The 21,248-nt window shown below is 31.5% G+C and overlaps 2 protein-coding genes across 2 annotated transcripts in view; one reads left to right on the top strand and one right to left on the bottom strand.

Annotated features, from left to right (window-relative positions):
- Nucleotides 1–11,774: 11,774 nt before the first annotated feature.
- On the top strand, nucleotides 11,775–15,548 carry Smp_049580 (putative zinc finger protein; the record flags this gene model as incomplete). Its single annotated transcript, XM_018794729.1, has 1 exon — nucleotides 11,775–15,548. One exon carries the CDS (start codon nucleotides 11,775–11,777, stop codon nucleotides 14,667–14,669), a length of 2,895 nt encoding a protein of 964 aa, XP_018649112.1. The 3' UTR covers nucleotides 14,670–15,548.
- A 3,076-nt stretch (nucleotides 15,549–18,624) lies between these two features.
- Nucleotides 18,625–21,248, bottom strand: part of Smp_148690 (serine/threonine kinase) — a gene marked incomplete at its 5' end in the record, with an annotated part of 32,652 nt that continues 30,028 nt past the window's right edge. Inside the window, 2 exons of the mRNA XM_018794728.1 lie at nucleotides 18,625–19,495; nucleotides 20,395–20,418. Coding sequence (XP_018649111.1) covers nucleotides 19,403–19,495; nucleotides 20,395–20,418 — 117 coding nt within the window. The 3' untranslated portion in view covers nucleotides 18,625–19,402. The remainder of the gene's footprint in view (nucleotides 19,496–20,394; nucleotides 20,419–21,248) is intronic.

Here is a 21,248-nt window from a genome sequence, read left to right as displayed (position 1 = left end):
ACTACTCTTTGAACTCAAACTAGTATGAAAAAACGATCTAGTGCCTTTGTTGATTTTCAGTAGTTTTCTATTTGGAGTCAGTTCGAAACGAAAACTATTCTCAAGTTATACAACATATTCAAATGCCACAAAAGTAGGTATTGATTTATAGGCTAAGTGATGAGTGAATAGCTTTAGGATAGATTTCCAAAATTTGTACTGGGAACAAGTAACCTATGATATTAAATATAATATGACAGTGATAACTAGTTTTCTAAATCTTATTCATTTTGTTTCACAAGTAACATAATTTAGAATGTACTTCAGTTGTCCCAAAGGTTTTCTATATAACTTACTTACTTCAAATAAATTATAAGTAAGATTATAGCAATCAGATTTCAGTGTTTTTTGTTAATCATTATGACATATTGTAAAGATGATATGGTATTTCTAAAGGAATACCTTTTGATCACATTGATATTTGTTTTTGTTCACTGACCCATTTTGATTATCGATGTCTTCAGTTTATTTTACTTCTGATTTCTGCAAAGTAGATAAGAACTGTACTGCTTCGACATAACTAGATTTTTCAAAAAAAATCATTATCTCATGTAACGTTTTCAATTTTAAACGGTATTTTTAGTGCAGTATCACAAAGAGTAACAGTGAACTTTTTATTTGCTGAATTGTCAACTTGCTCAAATAGAAAATTTTCTTTGGATAAAAAAATTATCCCCACCTAAAAAGTAGAGTCCAGAAGATCTAGTGCTTATTAGAACACACTCAATAATCGTAATTTAGGCTTTCAACTGAAGATACTTGAGCAGTCGATTGACAAATCAATAATATCACGCCTTCAGTCGTAAATGAATTTTATTTACAACTTTACAATATGATAACAACATAAAACCTTTCAAAATTTGTCTTTATGAAAGATTGATGTAATCACAAATCGTAAAATCCATCATAAACCTTCAAGACATCTCTAAACAAAAAGATTTTATACATAAAATTCAACGTTAAATAAACATAATAACCAACTTAATTTAATGAGTGTTGAATTTCTTACAAATAAGCAGTTAATTAAAAAGTTATTGGGAGAGCAATAATGCCCATATGATCATCTAATAAATACTACCTTTCATAGTTGAAAGCGTGAGTCAATTGAAGCTAGACCACTAGAGAAAACCTGGAAGCACTGGACGGCCGCTTCGTCCTATTGTGGGACTCCTCAGCAGTGCACATCCACGACCTCGCCTCGCGAGATTCGAACCCAAGACTTCAATTGACTCCCGCTTTCAACTATGAAAATACTAAATCTCCACAAAAACCCCTTCTGAAAATACTACCCTGTTTTTTTATTACATTTAGTAACTAAATGTATGAAATACAACACATCAATAACAAATTACCTGGCTTAGGGATTACGTTTCAAACGTGATCACTAGAATATCTAGAGGGGATTATTTCTATTAGTTATTCAATGAAAGCATTTTTTTGTTCCGATAGTGCTTAACGGAAGGATTTGTGGCTACTATAGCTTTCCAAGTCCATTGTCACCTTAACTTTATAGAGTTTAAAAAATGTGATCAGTAAAAAAGCGAGAGCTTTCAACATTGATAAGCGTCAAATGAAAAATTGTTTAAAAATAGCTTTAAATATCTTGTATTTTATTGCCAAATATACTTGGAACAAAACTCATATTCTCTAACCTTGAATAACCTAGCGATATTAGTCATAACTTTACACCCTAAAAATTAGAGAGTACTAGACAACTGATTCGTACTAAACTAGAACTATTCAACAATTTACATAATAATCCAAACTACTATTCTAAAGTTTGAATCATTCTATAACAACTGATATCGTTCTGTTTGTGTAACATAAAAGGTCATAAGTTCAGTCTACTAAACAATATCAAACTAAAATAAATCAATTTACCAATTTATTTCAGTTTTCAATGTGTTTTTTTTCACTTGATGTCAAGGTCAGAATGAACTCTTATTGTGAGTACTTCCGCACAAACTCTTTAAATAAATAAGATTTTAAGGATTGTAATTTGTTTATCTGGGATTTAGTAAGAATTTCATTTTCAGAATTTTTTGATTGAGATCATGAATTGATCGATGTTAGGCCACCATTGAAAACCTGGAAGAACTGAGCAACTGTTTCGTCCTAGTACGGAACTCAACGTCAGTACACATGCACGATCCCGCACGTTGGTTTCGAACCAAGAACCTCCGGTCTCACAATTTCGTAGGTTGGTTGAAATTAAACATTAACACCGTTGATAGGGGTTAAGCGTCCTCTTTCGAGACCGAAGGTCCTGAGTTCAGATTCCATGTGAAGGATCGTGGATGCGTACTGCTGAGGAGTCCCATACTAGAACTAAAAGGCCATCCGGTTCTTCCAGGTTTTCAATGGTGGTCTAAAATCGATCGATTCATGCTCTCAATCAAAAACTTAACAATCTCCACAACCTCATACTGATAATTTCCAGAATTGTTTTACTAATAATTTTTTAACATTTTATGAATAACTTATAATGTTATTATTTAGTTTCATAGCAAATTAATTATTTAGTTGAATGGTAATACTTTTTGAACTTTGCACTCTCTTCACCTATTCATAAAAAATAACTAAAAAAAACATTTTTATCAATTCTATAGTGTTGTAATTATTTGGTTTTTGTTATAATTTAATGATGATCCAAATCATGTTGTTATTATTTAATATCTAGTAAGTTAACTTGCTTTCTATTTATCACATGTTACATTGTCAGGATGAGATTTAATTTTACAAAATACATGTATTCATATACGGATATTGATTATTATCTATAAGTTAATGGTAGATATTGTCCAAGTTTTTGATTTTCTTGAGAAATCTTGACAAAATGTGCTCTGAATACTTTGCAAAAAATATTATTTGTTAGTTTGAAAAGTTCAGGAGGTTTTCGAATTTGTGGTTTGATAACTAAGACTGACTTCAGTTCAATAACCGACTAGTTTACTGATCAACTTTTGGGGGAACTATATAACTCAGAACTAACTAGTAGCTCAGTGTACTCGCTTACTTTACTTATAGAGACTATCTCAAGAAATATGAAAAACTGAAAAGCATTTGATCGATATTTTCGTAGTGGTTTTGAATTGCTTAGTAATAAGCAACTTTAAGTAATCGCGACCACAAAAACCATTTGTGATTTGTCCCTGGGGAATATCCTAAACGGTTCATTCTAAGTTTTAGAAAGTTTCAACACAAATTGCTACCTTTGACTTCGTGAAGATCTTAGTTGAGTATGCATTTGTTTAGTTCTTGAGATGTTGATAACGGACAAGTAAATGTCTATTGTATGACTACACAGTAATTATGAGATGATGTTGATACTAAATCATAAGAATCGCTTGATCTTTCTGTTGCAAAGGAAAATTGCACATAGAGCGAAATTCTTGTGATTCACAATACAACCAAGTGTATATACTCTCTCCAAATCCTCTGTATGGTATGAATTCAACAATGTAGTAAACCGACTTTTAACCACAGAAATATGTTTTGGTTTTTTTTGTGATAAACTACTTATTTATATAACCCATATTGACTAATAACGGGGTAAATTTTTGTAAGGTCATTTTCAGGTCCACTCAAGGTTGTCACTAAAGTACAGATGCGCTAATAATTCTAATTAAAATATTAATGTCATCTAATTAAATAAATATGATAGAGAATAACTAGTGAAAAAAAACATTTGAATCAATACGAAACCTGTTTACATCTTTAACAAGAACAAATATTAATAGGTCAAATACTGCTTTATGATTGTTTTCATGTATTTTATTTTTTGCTAACTTCCTTTCTGTTGAATAGTGTATCAAGTCGAATTAATAAATTACTACCAAAGGTTATAAGCATCAAATTATACTTCATTGTGAACACTTGACAACGATCTTGTTAAACTCAAAATGTCCATTGGAGTTAAACTATCATACTTTTTTAATGGAAGAAGTTTTCTTGAGACTGGTCTGATTTTTAAATTGTAAGCGTAATAGATTGATCTCATCTGGAGTATTATTAAAAATCAGAGAGCGGCGGACAGCTATTTTACCCTAGGATGGGACTCCACAGTCGTACTGCAACTAAGACCTAACAATATACCAGCTGAAGCACTGAAGTCACGCATAGAAGCAACTGCAAACATACTTCACGTTCTATTCAGGAAGATTTGGGAGGAAGAACATGTGCCGGTGACAGAATGGAAAGAAGAATATCTCATTAAGATACAAAAGAACGGTGATCTGAGCAAATGTGAGAACTATATAGACATCACACTACTATCGGCACCACTAAACGATTTCAACAGAGTGTTGCTGAATCAGATTACAGATTTAGTAGATGCCAAACTTCGAGATCGACAGGCTGGATTCCATAAGGATCGGTCGTGCACAGACAAAATCGCCTCACTAAGGATCATCGCTGAACAACCAACTGAATGGAACTCGTCACTATACATCAACTTCATCGACTACGAGAAAGCATTCGACAGTGTGAACAGGAGAACATTACGGAAACTTCTTCGACACTATGGAGTGATTGTCTGAGAAAATCCTTAACATCATACGGAATTCATACGACGAGCTACACTGCAAAATGGTGCATGAAGGACAGCTGACAGATGCATTTCCAGTAAGGAACTTTGTAATAATGTCCTAAAGTACTTGGTTAGCAAAGTTTTTCACTGCAAATAGCAGATTATTATAACTCTTACTAGTTTACTTAAAGCTTCCTATAAAAATGAATTCCTACTACGGGTAGTAATAGATCAGTGAATCATGGTCTCCATGAAGTTTAGAGGTTTGGATTCCGGTTGATTCCTGGATCTGATGAGTTCGAAAGTAAAATGAGATAGCTGTATAATACTCGTTCGTTTATTAACAATATTAATGAGAATTATTTTCAAAGTACCACAATAAAATAATTGTTCCAAATATCTTACATATTTTCCCTGAATTTAGTAGATAAAGAGAATTGTCGATGTGGACAAAAACTGCCAAAGTTATTAGGCATTTGAATATCTTGATTGTATACAATCCAAGACTATTTTGCTGTCATATTGGTTTTACATCGTTAGTTACCATGTATCTTAATAAATTTGACATAGTTTCGTATGTAAAGGGATGCCGACTAGTAGCACAGAAACATTTTGCCCAAGCCTCCGGAAATAGTCTTAAAAAAGAAACTGAAATACAAGCCAGGTAATTCGAATATTGTAAGTCACAAGTCAACACGGTAAATTATAAACCATAAGACATTTAGTAACATTTTTCTTGAAATTTTCATTGAGTAGAAAAATCCAAAAAAAATCAGTGTTAAGGAATGAGTTCTTCTTGTGGTATATCCATCAAGAGAATAGTCAATTTTGCGATATAATGTGTCCTAGTGTTTAATAAAATATTGAATTGATTGATTTGTTTTTATAAAAAGAAAACATTTCAACAAAGCATTAATAGCCAAAGTGCTAACGGACAAACGCAATGTGACACAGTACACAAAACAGGATACAATGCAGACAATCGATTAAAAACCACTTTATTGATTTCTGTGCTTATTCGTATATATATATATATATATATATATATATATATATATATATATATATATATATATATATAGGAGTAGAGAGGATTGTACAAACTGGGAACAAGTGTGGATCGTGCAAGAAACTATTTTCTTCTAAAGCAAATCAATAAAATACTAGTATTAAATACAGTACTTTGTATTTTAAGCAATGAATCAAACATATTGAGAATGAGATAGAACATGAAGTAAGAAAAGAAACGTACTAGAGAAGTAAAGAAATCACTTGTATGAATAACGAATGCTTGGTTGTACTCACATACATGTTTGTGTATGTTAGTTAAAACAAGTTACTTTTATCTATTCTTATAATCTTTTTGTTGTTTTCTTATTATGTCTGATTTCTTTTAGAGCATAAAAAAACTGCTTTACATGTCCGTGTTCACTTACTAATTCTCTCATTGTAACTATACTTGTTTAAACGTGTTCAGATTGATGAGTTCAGATTGATGACCTCAACTAGCAAAGAAAAATAGATAAAATTCACATTTAATCTCTAAAGATTTAGATGAAATTAAAAAATGAATTTAAGCTAGTTTAGAAGGTAATAATGAAGAATTAATACTAATACTACTACTACTAATAATAATAATAATAATAATAACAGAGACAAGATTACCAAGAGATTTTGGATTCTAAAATTTAATACATTTATGGAAATAAATACAAATAAATCAGATAGTCTACTTAAAGTTCCATATGTTAAGGTAAATGTTCTTAATTCCTCATTGTTGATATTTAGGACAGTAATTGATTAGCCACTCTCGGTATATATGTTCATGTTGATTGTAATGTCTCGATGTACGCATTAAGTCACAAGTATTTAGTATATTTGGTATATGACTGTCAGTGAAATTCAGGATCCGCGTTTCGTTTTATTTGGCACTTCTTAGTTGGATGTATCAGTATTTCAGAACTGATGTTTACATTGAGGCTTCAACCTAGTACCTTCTACTTCAAATAACCAACGCGTTATCCACTGATTTACTGGGTCCAGCACTAGTTCCATGTGCTTTTTATGATTACTGTTCAGTCTGAAAAATGATGATCATGATTAGGTTGGTGTAATTTTCGTTTATCCTTAAGAAACATTATTTTTTTTAAACGAAGATTTGACTTAGACTAATGATATTTCAGTAGAACTTTGACAGTCAGTGATTTGTGGCATTGGGAAACAAATAAGAGGTTGTTTTTCAAGTGTAATCCATTTACATCAATATAACTAGTCAATTCCAAAAAAATAATTTCGAGACCTGGGTTTTTTTAACAGTTTCTATCACAATTACTACGATTTCTCAATGGTATTCTTAAAACAATCATATATTTCAACATCTCATAGATACAGACAAATCGCTATAGACCATTACATGAAGTATGTTGATAGATGGCGTGATTCATTTAATGTTTTTCATCAAATTTTCAAAATAATTCAGTCCTTTGAACTTATTAGAAGTACAGATTTCATTTAAAAATTGTGTATATGTATATTTATATATGCATTTGTTTATGGAATAATCACACTACATTATAAATTAGTCCCAAATTACATTTAGTTCAAAGGGGTAGAATTTTTATGAATGGAGAATTACTACGTATATTTGCATATGTATATGTGCATGTATATATGTGCCAGTATTCATAGTTACATGATAATGTTGGATATATATATTCACAATGATTCCTAATCATTTGTTTATTTATCATGAAATCGAAATTCTTTGTCTCACTATAAAAAGTAATCGATTATTCAATAAACAGTAAATAAAGATTGCATGGAATAATGAATAGAGACTATGTAATGAATTCATGGTTATTATCATTACCACAGGAGGTTTGAGACAATTGTTCAATTTGAAGTTATTTTTTCTACCTGTAACTGGTTTTAACCAATGAAAAGTAAGGGGGAGTCGTATGGCAACTGTTTTGTCCTAGTATGGGACTCGACTCTTCTAGAGGTTAAACTCAAGACATTCATATTTTTAACTTCTGTTAATCTAAGGTATTCAGTGACAATTATCCATTACTACCTAGGATACCTGTCTAAATCCCAGAGTGTTTGGACTGAATGAGTTAAGGCTTCTTATTGAGACTTCGAGAATTCTATTCGAGTTTACTCACTAGTGTACATCTGTTTATTATTAGCATAAGGTGTCGATAGAGTTTGTTTACTTCGAGGTCGAATTACTTCACAAAGTGAATTCGGAGACAAAATTAATGAAAATCAGAATGGCATTTAACAATTGTTTCGCCACAGTTTGAGACTCTTTATCAGTGTTCACCAAAGTGATATAGACTTATTAGAGCTATTGTATATTTTATTATCGTAGAAACAATGGGATAAAAATGAAGTGTTAAAGATGGATCAGATGAATTTAATACCTTTTTCCATGATAATTTAACACAGTATGTAAACGAAAGATATTAATGTCGTACAACCCAAAAATTTAGTCATAACTAACTTAGAAGCAATATATGGACAAAAAATGACACTAAATTATTTAGTATTTTCATAGTTGAAATCATGAGTCAATTGAAGCTAGACCACCATCGAAAACCTGGAAGCACTGGACGGCCGTTTCATCCTATTGTGGGACTCCTCAGCAGTGAGCATCCGCGACCCCGCACTCGCGAAGTTCGAACCCAGGACCTATTAGTCTCGCGCCAGTGTACTTAACCGATAGACCACTGAGCCGGTATCCAACGGTGTTAATGTCTAACTTCAACCAATCCACGATGTTTGAGCAATTGTTCACCAATTGTCCTCAGTGAGTTGATATCTCACAACAGACGTGATTTGAACTCCACTGGTCACTGAATGAAGTGAAGTTCATCATTTAGCCCCAATAAATTCTCCATGAGTAAACTATCTTCAAACTTTATCACCTAATATAAACTAAGTTTAATTGTCAAAAGTAAGATCGAAGATAGAACTAATCTTAGGGCTGATCCGTTACATGTTTTTCTCTCTTATTATTAATACGACTATTATGATTATTATTATTATTGTTTCGTTATTAGTATCACTACTATTAACATTAGATGTAAACACTTTCAATGAAATAGTTTCCTAATTTGTTGGTTTGTATGTATGTATGTGTGTGTTTAGTGTTCTTTTGTCAATAAATGTCCATGATTAGTAAACAAATTTAAATTTCTATTTGAATAACTTGTAGGAGAATCACATGGATCATGAAATAATAAATAAAAAAAATCAACTTTCATTTTAACATATGAATTCATAAAAACAATATGTATTTATTTATTGAGACAAGTAAATGTGTTTTTTTTTCTATCCATCTTAGCTTTGATATTTTAGTTGTGAAGATCACTATGGTTATTATTTAGTAATGATATTATTCATTGTCATTATTATTACAAAACAAAATTGGAAAATCATATTCATGATCAAAGATTTAAAAGTACCGAAACAAATGTCATCATTATTTTAAATTATAAATAGTTTACTATCTATCACTCAATATCGTTTATCGCTCTCTGTCTCTCTCCCTTACTTTCTCCATCTTGTATATACACAAAAGATATTAACTATTACAAATAAACAATTAAAAAAAAACAAGCTCGTATCTACATAAATGTAACAAATGAAGTATATAGATATATATATATACACCCATATTTCCAATGTCCAGAGTTGTTGAATCCTTATTTACCTTTTTTTCACTTTGAAGTGTTGATTGACGAATACAATAACATGTATACTTTTTTTCATCTAATATACTTAAAATAAATGTCTAAATCTAGTTCACAATAATAAGACCATTACTATTATTATTACTATTATCTTACGTATGATATTTCAGTAGTAAAGTGTACAATTAAAATAATATAATGATTGTTACTAACAACTATCTGTGAAGTTTATTTAATAAGTGAAATTAACGAAGATCAAATAAATACAAAACAACTGTCACTGATTTCATAATATTTTGTTTATATGACATATTTGATTGTAATGCGGAAGATTAAACTGAATGTCTAATGATATATATATATATATATATATATATGTATATATAAATGAATTTTCTCAGAGATTTTGCCTACCTTTCTTGCTTATTAACAATCCATGTGCTTACATACTTAAAAATATGAATTATGAGACACTTTTAAAAATTCTTGATGAATACCATTACTGGATAACATGAATCACAGCTTCATAATAGGTAAACTAAAGGTACAGTCTAAGTGTCTTTTACTTTGAATTACTGAATTAATGTTATGTATAGGTATATTTGTATGAAAAAGGTGTCATTTTTTAAGTATTTTTTAATCACTTATTGAACATCTACTACTTGAATTACTTAGATGCCTGTAGAGATCTCTATAGTATGGATATAGATTCTCGTTAAGAAACTGACATCTACTGGACAATAATGAATAGTTGGGCAATTGTTTAATCTTAGTTTTAAACTCTTCGATGATATATATAGTCAACATCCTACTAATTTGTCATTGAAGTTCACCTAAAATTCTTTTGATGATAGGTGTAACAATTTTTCATAGATGAACACTTATCTAGTATTTTTTATACAGTCGAACATTTGTTACTACTAAAAATCTATACTACTATATTAAAACATCCTCTAATAGGCTGAGGTTTCTTTTATGGAAATTTGAAATTAACACTGTTGGATCCCTTCTTAGTGGTTTTTACGCGAGACCGAAGGTCTTTTGTATGATTCCCGCTTGCGAGGTCATAGTTGCGCTCTGTTAAGGTATCAGGTGTTAGGAAGAAATGGTCGTCCAGTACTTTTAGGTTCTCAATGTTTGTCTACTTTAGTTCGTTTCATGGTTTCAATGACATTTCTTTCAGTTTAAGATTCAGTTGGATGAAACTAAGAAATGATGTTTTGGGTAGTTTAGTGTTAAATGTTTTGTTGATCTGTAAACAGAAATCATAAAATCATAATGGTAAATCCTTAGTTGCTTCTATCTGTCAGTAATCGATTTTGTACAATATCAACAATAACTCATTTAGTTATTAAACATCTTTTATTCACTGAATACAAATTCATGTAGACATTAATTACTAAGAAATGATCACTGACTTATATTTACCTTATTCTAGGTAATAACTATACTGGATTAGAAAACGTAACTTAATCAGTTAGTATGTCTGTAATTTTATCTGTATGACTTGATAGTATAAAAGTTAATCATGGAAATAAATTGAAATCGAGTCGGAGTTTACATAGCTTTCATTAATTGAATGTTGTCGAAAATTTTAAAAATATGTCGTCCAAATATCGTCAATAAGAGTTAACAACAATTTCGGTATCACCCTCCATGTATAAAGAAATATGCGAAAGTTTAACAATTATGCTATTCCAAAGAAATTAACTACATATTGGCATAAATATTGGTTAATTCGAACATATAGTTAAAAACAGTAGTCCATTGTGATATGCAATTTGTTCCTAATGATCATTTATCGTTCTGATCAGTATTTTTCGTTTCGTTTTCCTTACAATCTTCCTTTATATGCCTCTAATCTTGTTGACTATCTTTATCGATGTGTTAAAATGACCAATATTACTTTAACCTTGAACCTCTGATACCTGTTAACTGCTTAGAAATATCACTTGGAGGGTTAGATTACATAAGATTTATATGCAGTAGACATATTTTAATTGGATCGTCTAGATGAATTGATACTAAGTTGTTTTCATTACTGTCATAAACGTATTTTAGAGTATTTATCTTGTTTATTGTCTAATCCTACAACCAACGTTTCATACTTTGTCCAATTTCCAATTATTCTCAGTTGTTCTTATTTATATAATTACTTAATCATTATACAGTCTTGATAATGGTAATAAGGTTAGTTTGTGATATAAACGATGAAAATGGTGGCAAGAATTTGGATGTGAATAATGATAACAAAATCTATCAAGATTTACTGAACTCATCAAAAACCCCTCATATTCAGTTAACAATTATCTGTGATAAACTTTGTCAGGTCATCACCTTTGAATTCAAAGCGACTATGTACATCATAAACTCTTCGAAACCATAGAAATATAAATTCAATAATGTTTTCCTTGTATAAATAATCCTAATTATGAGTTTATTTTATTTTGTCACAAAACAACATTGTTTAAAAAAAATTATTTTTTTTGGTTTCATATAAATAAACAGCGATGCTAATGAATATTAATAATTTCATGGAATCAGTTATACCAAAAACGTCAACACCAACAAAAGAGTTAACTGGAACTGATTATATCAATGAGTCATCTGGTCACGATATGATTAAAACAGATTTATTGAATTCTTACACAGGCACTTTGTCTTCAGTTGCGAGCTCGAGGAAACTTACTACTAGCAAAAATATTAGTAGTCACAATAGTAACAGATCAATTTTAAAAGATAGTGAAACGGCAGCTTCGGCAGAATGCTTATCAAAAGATGAATCTTATCATAAATCGAACAATTCACCAACGAATTACAATGGTACTGAATTTTTACAAGGTTATACACTTATAAACAATCAAGAGAATCTAGAAGCTAATGGGTTGAAAATGCGTCTTTTAGCGACACTGGCTGATATGATTCCACATGATGAAAGTTTAAGTTTACGTCTACTGATGAGCTACACAATTGATGATCAAGAAAGTGAGTGTGTTGTTATTGATGAGACACTGTGTCGAGGGGGAAAGCGTAATGAAACCAACAATAATAGTTTTCAAAATTATTTAGATAAACCAATAAGTAGCAATGGAATTCATGAAACGCTGCTCAATGAAAAAAAGCCTATATTGAGTGCAATATCTCTGGAATCTTCGACTACACAACAAAGTACTTCAAATGAAGCTGATGCATTAGACTTGTCTTTACATAATGAAACATCTGATTCCATGGACTATCATACAGGTTCTTTGAATACAAAATCAACAAAACAAGATTATAAGTCACAAGGAATTATTGACGGTGTAATTAGCGAAACAAAATCCTCAATCAATACAGGTTGTATACCATTGAGTTTGTTATCATCTAGCCCTGTACAGTCCAATATGAATACGACGAAAGCATTGGATAAAATTGTGACTACAACATCTGCAGCTAATTCGATTAATCAAATTCCATTGTTTGATACGTCCATATTAGCATTACTTCCATTATTACAGCAACAACAACAGTCCCAACAAATACAGTCAAACCAACAAGGTACAAATACTTTAACATTTCAAAATGTTTTAAATCCAAGTTCATTGTCATTGCTTCCTGCCACTGTTCCTACTTCAATGACAACAATAAGTACAACGAAATCAAATCCTGTCACCTATAATTATACGGGTATGTCGACAAATGCTAATTTGCTATTCAGTCAATTATATCCAACACAATTGCAACAAAATATTCAACAAACTAATAATTTAATTACAACACATTTGAGTGCTATAATACCAAAACAAACAGAAACAACGACAACAGAACCAGCTTCGACATCAGTTTCAAATACAATCGTAGGTTCATTGACAAATAACGCAGTTAACACCCAGTCTCTTTTAAATACAGCATCTGTTATAGGATTCCCATTAATAAATCCATTTTCACTCCATACAAATATTACTAATAATAATAGTATCAGTAACAACAATAGTAATACTGATCAATTTAATGCATTCCTAACATCTACACCGTTTCTGGGAACAACATCAACATCTACTCTTTCACAAGCATTACCGACACAATCATCACCATCGAATATTACATCAATCAGTTTAGGATCGACAAATACCACTGCTACATTACTCAATGTCAAGGATAAGCAAACAGGTTTAATTGAAACTGTAGGTATAATGCCAAGTATAAAACATTTAAATCAACCAATTGCATCACTGATCAATCAGTTAACTCTCAATGCTTCGTCTACTAATAATAATAACAATAATAATAATATTTCACTTAAAACGCTTTCAACGTTATCCCAACTATTCAATAGTAACCTCCTTACAACAATATCAACTCCTAATTCTATAAATCATAATATTACTAGTAGTAATACAAATTCTACAAATTTCAATATAGTAAATAATCTAAATATACCAACAATAATAAATACCAATATTAATAATAATCATACTTCTTTGGATAATGGAACAATGAATGATAATGGACTAATAACAATAGAGAAAACTCATACTAAATCATCTTCAAGTGCAAATAAATTATCGAATAGTTCTAGTCCATTATATTCATTAAATAATCACTCAACAGATAAATTGTCAAAATTAACTTCCGCGAAATATCATAAAAATGAGAATATGAAATTATCAGGTCAACAATCTAACACTACAACCACTACTACTACTACTACCAATGCTACAACTGCTAATAGTAATTTTTTATTTGGTCGAAGATTAGTTCTTAGTCGTCGTTTTATTTGTAATCAATGCCGTCGTAATTTTTCATCATTAGCTGAATTAAATCGGCATACAATTGAAGCGCATAATTCATTTCGTTGTACAATTTGTTCAGCACATTTTACACAAAGATCTAATCTGCAACGACATTCATTGAAACATGTTGGTTTTAAACCATTTACATGTAATCTATGTAAAAAAGAATATTATCGTAAAGATCATTTAGTTAGACATATTGAAGTAACACATCCAACACATGATCCTAAAATGAATATCACTGTTCATTTAACATCATCAGAGTGTTTAGATTATTTGGATAGATTACAAGCTGGAAAACAGTCACAATCACCATTATTACATCATAATCAAGCGGAGAATAAAGAATCAACGTCTAGTTTTAGTTCAGATGTTACCACAAATATTACTACTACTGCTACTACTATAAGTACGGGTAGTAGTATTAAAAACAGTACTGCTTCTGATATATGCAATAAGAATAGTATCTACAAAGAAGATTTTGATCTAATGAATGAAGAATCCATGAGAATTGAAGAGGCTACATTAGAAACACCAGATATTGAAATGAACGGTGACAATGATATCAATAATAATGAGGAAGATATTGAAGAACAGTATTACAATATGACCGATTGTAATGAAATTAGTTAACCATAATCGATTACTGAATTAAAAACGAACAGTCAATAAGTGTAAAGAAGACATTTTAAAGCTATTTCATCGAAATTTACAAAACAGTTAAAAATATATACATATTCCATTTTCGTGTGTATTTACTGGCACAACATGCATCTGATAATGCACCGGTCTCTGTGTTATTACAGTTTACTAATTCCTAAAAACACATCGAAATCCACTTTCTTCTTTTCCTACTAAAATTGCATTTATGATAAACACCTAGTGTTATGAATAACATTGAAATCTGCCGGTCACCTTTGAAATAGCATTCAGCATTATTATGTATTTATTTAGTATTTATATACAGGGATACGTGCTATTGTGCAGTTCCACTTTTCCAAGTGCTTAACTAATTACATAAAGTAAAATGGGATAAATGAATATTAAGAATAAATCTCAGTCAATGTTAGTTCCTGTGATTAATTAATTCTTCCAATCTTTTTTCTATGATAAAGCTCTTTTTTGTATTCTGTTTCACTGGATAACAAATCATTCATTTTTATACATACATGTGTGTTGGGTCGGTTTAAACGAAAACGTAGACCTTATTCAACATTCCACTTGTATGATGAAAAATGTGACAGAGTACGTTACATTGAGGGCGAACTTTTTTGTTTCTACTTCTTATGTCTTTTCAACATGCAAACACGTTTTTTTACAAAGTTACTTTTTTGCTTTCACCTAATGAGTTTGTAATTTGTCTTTTAATTTTTATATTTTATTGACAGTTACTTCTATCATTCCTTAATGATATTAATGTTATTACCACCACAAGAAACCAACTGATGGTACCGATATTAAGCATTGTCATATCTAATTCACATGTTTTACGCTCAATAATTCTGCTTTGTGAAACTGAAGTTATTTAGTAGTTCGTAATGAAAGAAACACTAATAGAGAAGTGGTTATTCTAAACAGATATCTTTGATATTAATGTCATTTTAAATTGACAATTGTCTGAGATAAAAAGAAATGTAATTTATACCTATTTGCATGATACTGACATGAAGTGTATGTTAGAATATACCTTAAAAGGTTAGTGTTTTGTTAAGGATCTTGAGAGATTTATACTTTATTAATCAGTTTAAGTAGCACATTTACGAATTTTACGGATTCAATTACAATGTGACTACTAGTCTAAGTGACTCGATATAGTGTGGGCTGTGTTGTGTTAAGTTGTTAATGGTACTCGAAATGAAACCCCTTAGGTATCGTATTATTTATCCCTCATCAGCAAGGTGCACCTTTGATTTCGAAGTAAATGATGTTTCTCGATGGATAAGAAATCCTTACCACTCAGCTTCAAAGCTCAAGGTAATACCACTGAGCTATTCAGGCAGTGACTGGCCTTTTTTAGAACTGAGATGGTTATGTTGATTGATCAAGGAATAGGAATCAATATCCAGGGTTTCCCATAGACAACTTTAACCACCTAAAGTAAGAATTGTTACGGAAGCATTTACAGAATAAAATCAATTCATTATATATGAACGAATCATACATTCTAGAATCAGAGATTGGTTAACTTCTTTTTTAAACAGCTATATGAACGCGGATATCATATTAGGCAGACCGAAAGTACAAAGTGTTATTAATAAAATACTGATATACCCAATTTATTGGTGAGGCCAATACTTAATTATACGATCATCAGTGCTAACAATGTCAACGAGTGTAAATGTGCAGTTTTTCATTGATGCATTGCTATCAGGAATCGCGTAACTTCAAATCCTAGGAGGTGCTGGACCACAAGAAGCACCAGCATAAGGAGTGAATCTCTGCTTATACCCTAAACAAGACCAAAAAGGAAGAAAAATAAAAGTGATCAACAGCAGCCGAACAAGAGCAGAGAAAGCCAAGGCATATGCCAAATAAACAGAAGCAAACAAGAGAGCGAATAGGTACATTAGAGCTGATAAGCGAAAATACGTGAAGGATCTAGTAATGACATGGGAAAAAGCTGAAAGAGAAAAGAAGCGGAAAACCTTTTGATACAACCAAGAAGCTAGCAAGGAAGATATAGTAAACCAGGGAGACCAATCAAGAACAAAGAATGCAAACCAATCACCAAAATTCAAGAGTAGCGGAACGGATGGGTAGAACAAGTTGAAGAGCTCTTGGATAGACCAGATTCACTGAACCCACCAAACGTCGAAGTACCACACAAAGACCTTCCTATAGATGCTACTCCACTAACAGAAATGAGAAATACCACCAGACAGATCAATAATCGCAAAGCAACAGAACCAGACAACATACCAGATGAAGCACTGAGGCCAGATATGGAGGTAAACTGAAAAGATGCTCCACATCCAATTCATGAGGATTTCAGAAGGACAAGTACTGGCAGATTGGGAGGAGGGATACCTTGTCAAGATGCTGAAGAAAAGAAATCATAGTAAATGTGAGAAATACAAAGGCATCATACTACTATTAGTATCAGGAAAAGTCTTCATCAGCGTTACTGAACCAAAGAAAGATCCAGTAGTCGCCCAACTTTGAGACCAACAAGTTGCCTTCCGTAAGAATCGATTGTGTGCCAACCAAATTGAAACACAACGGATCGTTATTGAGCGATCAACAGAATGGAACTCATCACCATACATTAATTTTCTTGAATATGAGAAAACATTTGACAGAGTAGATAGAAGAACCCTCTCCGATACTATGGTGTGGCTGAGACTGTCACCATCATATGGAAATCTTACGACGGATTACACTGCAAAGTAGTGCAAAGAAAGCAACAAACCTGCATTCCACGAGAAAAACGATTGTCAGATAAGGTTGCTTACTTTTACCCTCTCTTCTAGCGGTTAACTGAATTATGAAGACCTACCCAAATCAAGGGAAGCACGGATTCAGCTAGACGATTTGGATTTCGCAGAGACATTGCCCCTTCTATCCATACATAGCAAACAATGCAGGTGCAGATAGCCAGTGTAGCAGTAGTAGGCTTCCACATTCACAAAAAAAAGCGAGATGCTAAAATGCAACACAACCGTCACCAACCAAATCACATTTGACGAAGCTCTGGAAGAGGTGGAAATTTATATACACATGGGGAGCATCATTGATAAACGAGGAGAGTCTGATGCAGATGTGAAGGGACGGATTGGCAAACCAAGGGAAGCATTCTTACTAGTGAAGAATGTCTAAAACTAAGTCAGAATTTTCGACAAGAAACTTAAAGCAGTTTTTGTACAAAGCTGAAATTTGGAGAAGTACTACAACTAACGTCAAAAGTGTGCTGGTATTTGTGAACAGCTTTCTATAAAGGATACTCCAGATCTACTTGCCAGAGACTACCAACAATAACCTACTGTGGCAGCGAAAAGACCACCTCTCAGCTGGATAGGAAATCAGGAACAGACGATCGAGGTGGACAAATCACACTTTACGGAACTGAATCACTGGGCAAGTCATAACATGGAATCCTCAGGGGGAAGACATCAAAAAAACGAACAGAACTTGACAACGACTGGAAAGGAGAGCGCAGAACAGGGTAGGTTGAGGATACCTGGTTGGAAGCCTATGCTCCACGAGGATTGAGAAGAGCAATTAAGCAACCTCAATGTCATAAGAAAATGAAGTAATTAAAAAGTTAAAGTATGGTCTAGTCATCAAAATCTTGCATAAATCGGGAAAATACATCTACAAGATTTCGGCAAGCTTCTGTGTGTCTAGTGTCAGAAAACAAGCATAGTTATTCTGTTAGGAAAGCAACTTAATTTGTCTGAGCATCGTTTCCTGAGATCAAATTCCAAAATCCCCTAAAATAACTTTGAATTATTGCACTTCCGACCGTCTTTGCGCACACTTATAAACTACCTCATCAACCACACTCCCTTAGTAATCTGTTATATATCCTTGAAGCACAATTGATTTCAATTGAAATGACGGATGGAGGTTTAAAAAGACAGTAAAACGTTTAGTAAAAACACAATTGTAAATTCAACCAATAACTTATATTTACATTCGGATAATATGGTCGTTATATTATCGTTACTAGTGACAATTCAACAATATACAGGTGAACATACATTGAATCCTGTGAATGAATTCAAAATCTGGAAAAAGGTGAAAAGTAGAATCAGTTTTGTAACTCTTATTCTGTTGTTAAGTTATTCAAGTCTATAATCCAGAACTGCTGTTAGTTTTATGCTTACATAATTTGTGACCAAACACAGTCGAATTATAAAACTTTCAACCCAAACATTATATATATCATTAGATTGTTGGACGAAATGGTCTGTAACGATTAATCTCAGAATAGAGCATCTACAATGTTAAATGGTGATTAGATGGGGAAACTATGTTTTTGGCTGTAAGTCCCCTTCCCCATGAAAAACATTCACTTCTTAATTTTCGAGGAAAAAGCGCGAAAACATTAAAGGAAATTATATACTAATAAAAACAATACGGTTACAGGATCAGTTACAAACAAACTGTATATGTATGCATGTATATACAACATATATTTATATTGAAAAAATTATTCACTCATATCTGATTAAAAAAATAAACCAGAAAAAACAAAAGATAAATCCGTGCATAAATAAAGTTGCCGTGTATAGATTAATGCATGTATGTATGCATGGATAACGTGACCAAGAGGTATGATATTAAAAGTTTAACCGATTAATTTTGAGTACAAAAATTGAGTACAAATAAACACAAACATAGACACACTGTTAATGTGAAAATAATCAGTCATCAAGTCGATTAGGATCAAGGTGCGTAGAAGATTGTTTGCCACGACCTAGAACTTTACTCAATTGTTTCAGTATTTTCGGTTGACCCTGGAAAATAATTATTTATAAGATAAATAAAAGTCAAAAGAAAATCACACAATAGTAAGTCATACTTCTATGACAATCCAATGAAAATAAGTAAACTGTTATATGAGTATATGGCAGCAATATATCAGCATGTCACAATCTACGTAGGACCTGAGGCAGATCTGCATTGGTTCAAGTTGCTACACTACATCACAATGATATGAGATTAACGAGAACCATATGTAAACGTATCAAAGTAATACTAGCGTCTATAACAAAAAGAAGTGTATATTTACAGAATATGGTGTGAAATAAAGAGGATGAAATTGAAGAATGAAAAGGTATGAAACAATGCTAAAACTCAAGTCAATGGAGCGAACGAACGCATTTATACTAGTGGAACTGACTTTCAACCACAAAAGTTAACGTCTCCTTGACCATTAAATATGGTTATTTCACAAACCCATACCAGACAGTCTAAGCTTCCCTGTATGGCTCACACCAACAGTCCATGATTTCATGGACTGATAGCATATCTTGGCTTGATAACTCTTAGTTTACTCATACACCAGCCATCATTGAATGTCAAGGTAGGCGATGGTTGAGTATATATATAATGCCTAAGTATGGACAAGCGTCTTTTAACGTCAGACAAAAGGTTGAATACACACATTCATTAAAGTTTTGTTTTAATAATATCGTTAACTACAATGATATCTTTATAATAATAGTCTGAGAAGAAAAATGTTAAGTAAGATACTGTGAAGATAATAACATTTAATATGTTACCGTCCACTTTTCCAAATGCTCAGATTGTTGATAATCATGATTAGTTTACCATGTAATAAATATAACAGCCAATATAATTTCATGAAGAATTTTACATAAATTAATTTTTAAGGAAAAAACTGAAAACTTACACGATGCTTCAAAGCTGATGGTACCTGTGTACATAAAATAAAATAAAATCAGAACAGTTTGTAGCAATGAATGAAATCAGAGATTTGCAAGGATATATATATATATATATAACTATCATATGAGACAAGCATTTCTTGACAATAAATTTGACCGAGTGATAAACTACGACGTGTCAACAATACATTCTTATGTTATTCTGATTTTACAATCAAAATAATCTAAGGACTACACTAAAAAGAAGTCTGCAAGAGGTTTGTGTATAATTAACTGTACAATAACGTGATCAAAAGAAACAGTGGAGATAATAAAAAATGAGCAGAACTTATGAAATTATTTAAAACTCTGTATTATATTAAAACACGAAGAATATTCTTTCAACTAAATTATTTTCAGGTTCTACAATTATATATCCAAATTAATAATCCAAAAAATTGTCCAAGTTTAAGGCAAAGTGTATCATTTAAAGATACAGCATATGAATTTAGGATTGTTAAACAAAATAGAATAAAATTGTTAATGTTGACATGATTCATATGAAATGTTAACTTGAATCAGCTAATACGTTAAATGAAATTGAAAGACTCATGATCAGAATAAATATGGGTTAGATAGGGTAAGAGAAATAAGAATGCAATTACTAATTAGACTATATTGTGTTAAGATTTTATATGAAATTAGTAAGAAATAATAAAGTGGGATGAATGCTAAGTAAATTAATCATGTATTAGGGAGATTAATAATGATGCTAAACCGACAATAATAATACAAAGATGACAGACACAACTATATTTGACTAAGAAAGGTTGTAAGTACACTAATTAAATTAAGTCATTCAATAGCCAAGATTACTATT

This window comes from Schistosoma mansoni, chromosome 1, assembly GCF_000237925.1.
Source record: "Schistosoma mansoni strain Puerto Rico chromosome 1, complete genome".
NCBI classification, from domain to species: domain Eukaryota; kingdom Metazoa; phylum Platyhelminthes; class Trematoda; order Strigeidida; family Schistosomatidae; genus Schistosoma; species Schistosoma mansoni.
Note: the sequence above shows the minus strand (reverse complement) of the source record. Positions and strands in the feature narration are given on the sequence as shown.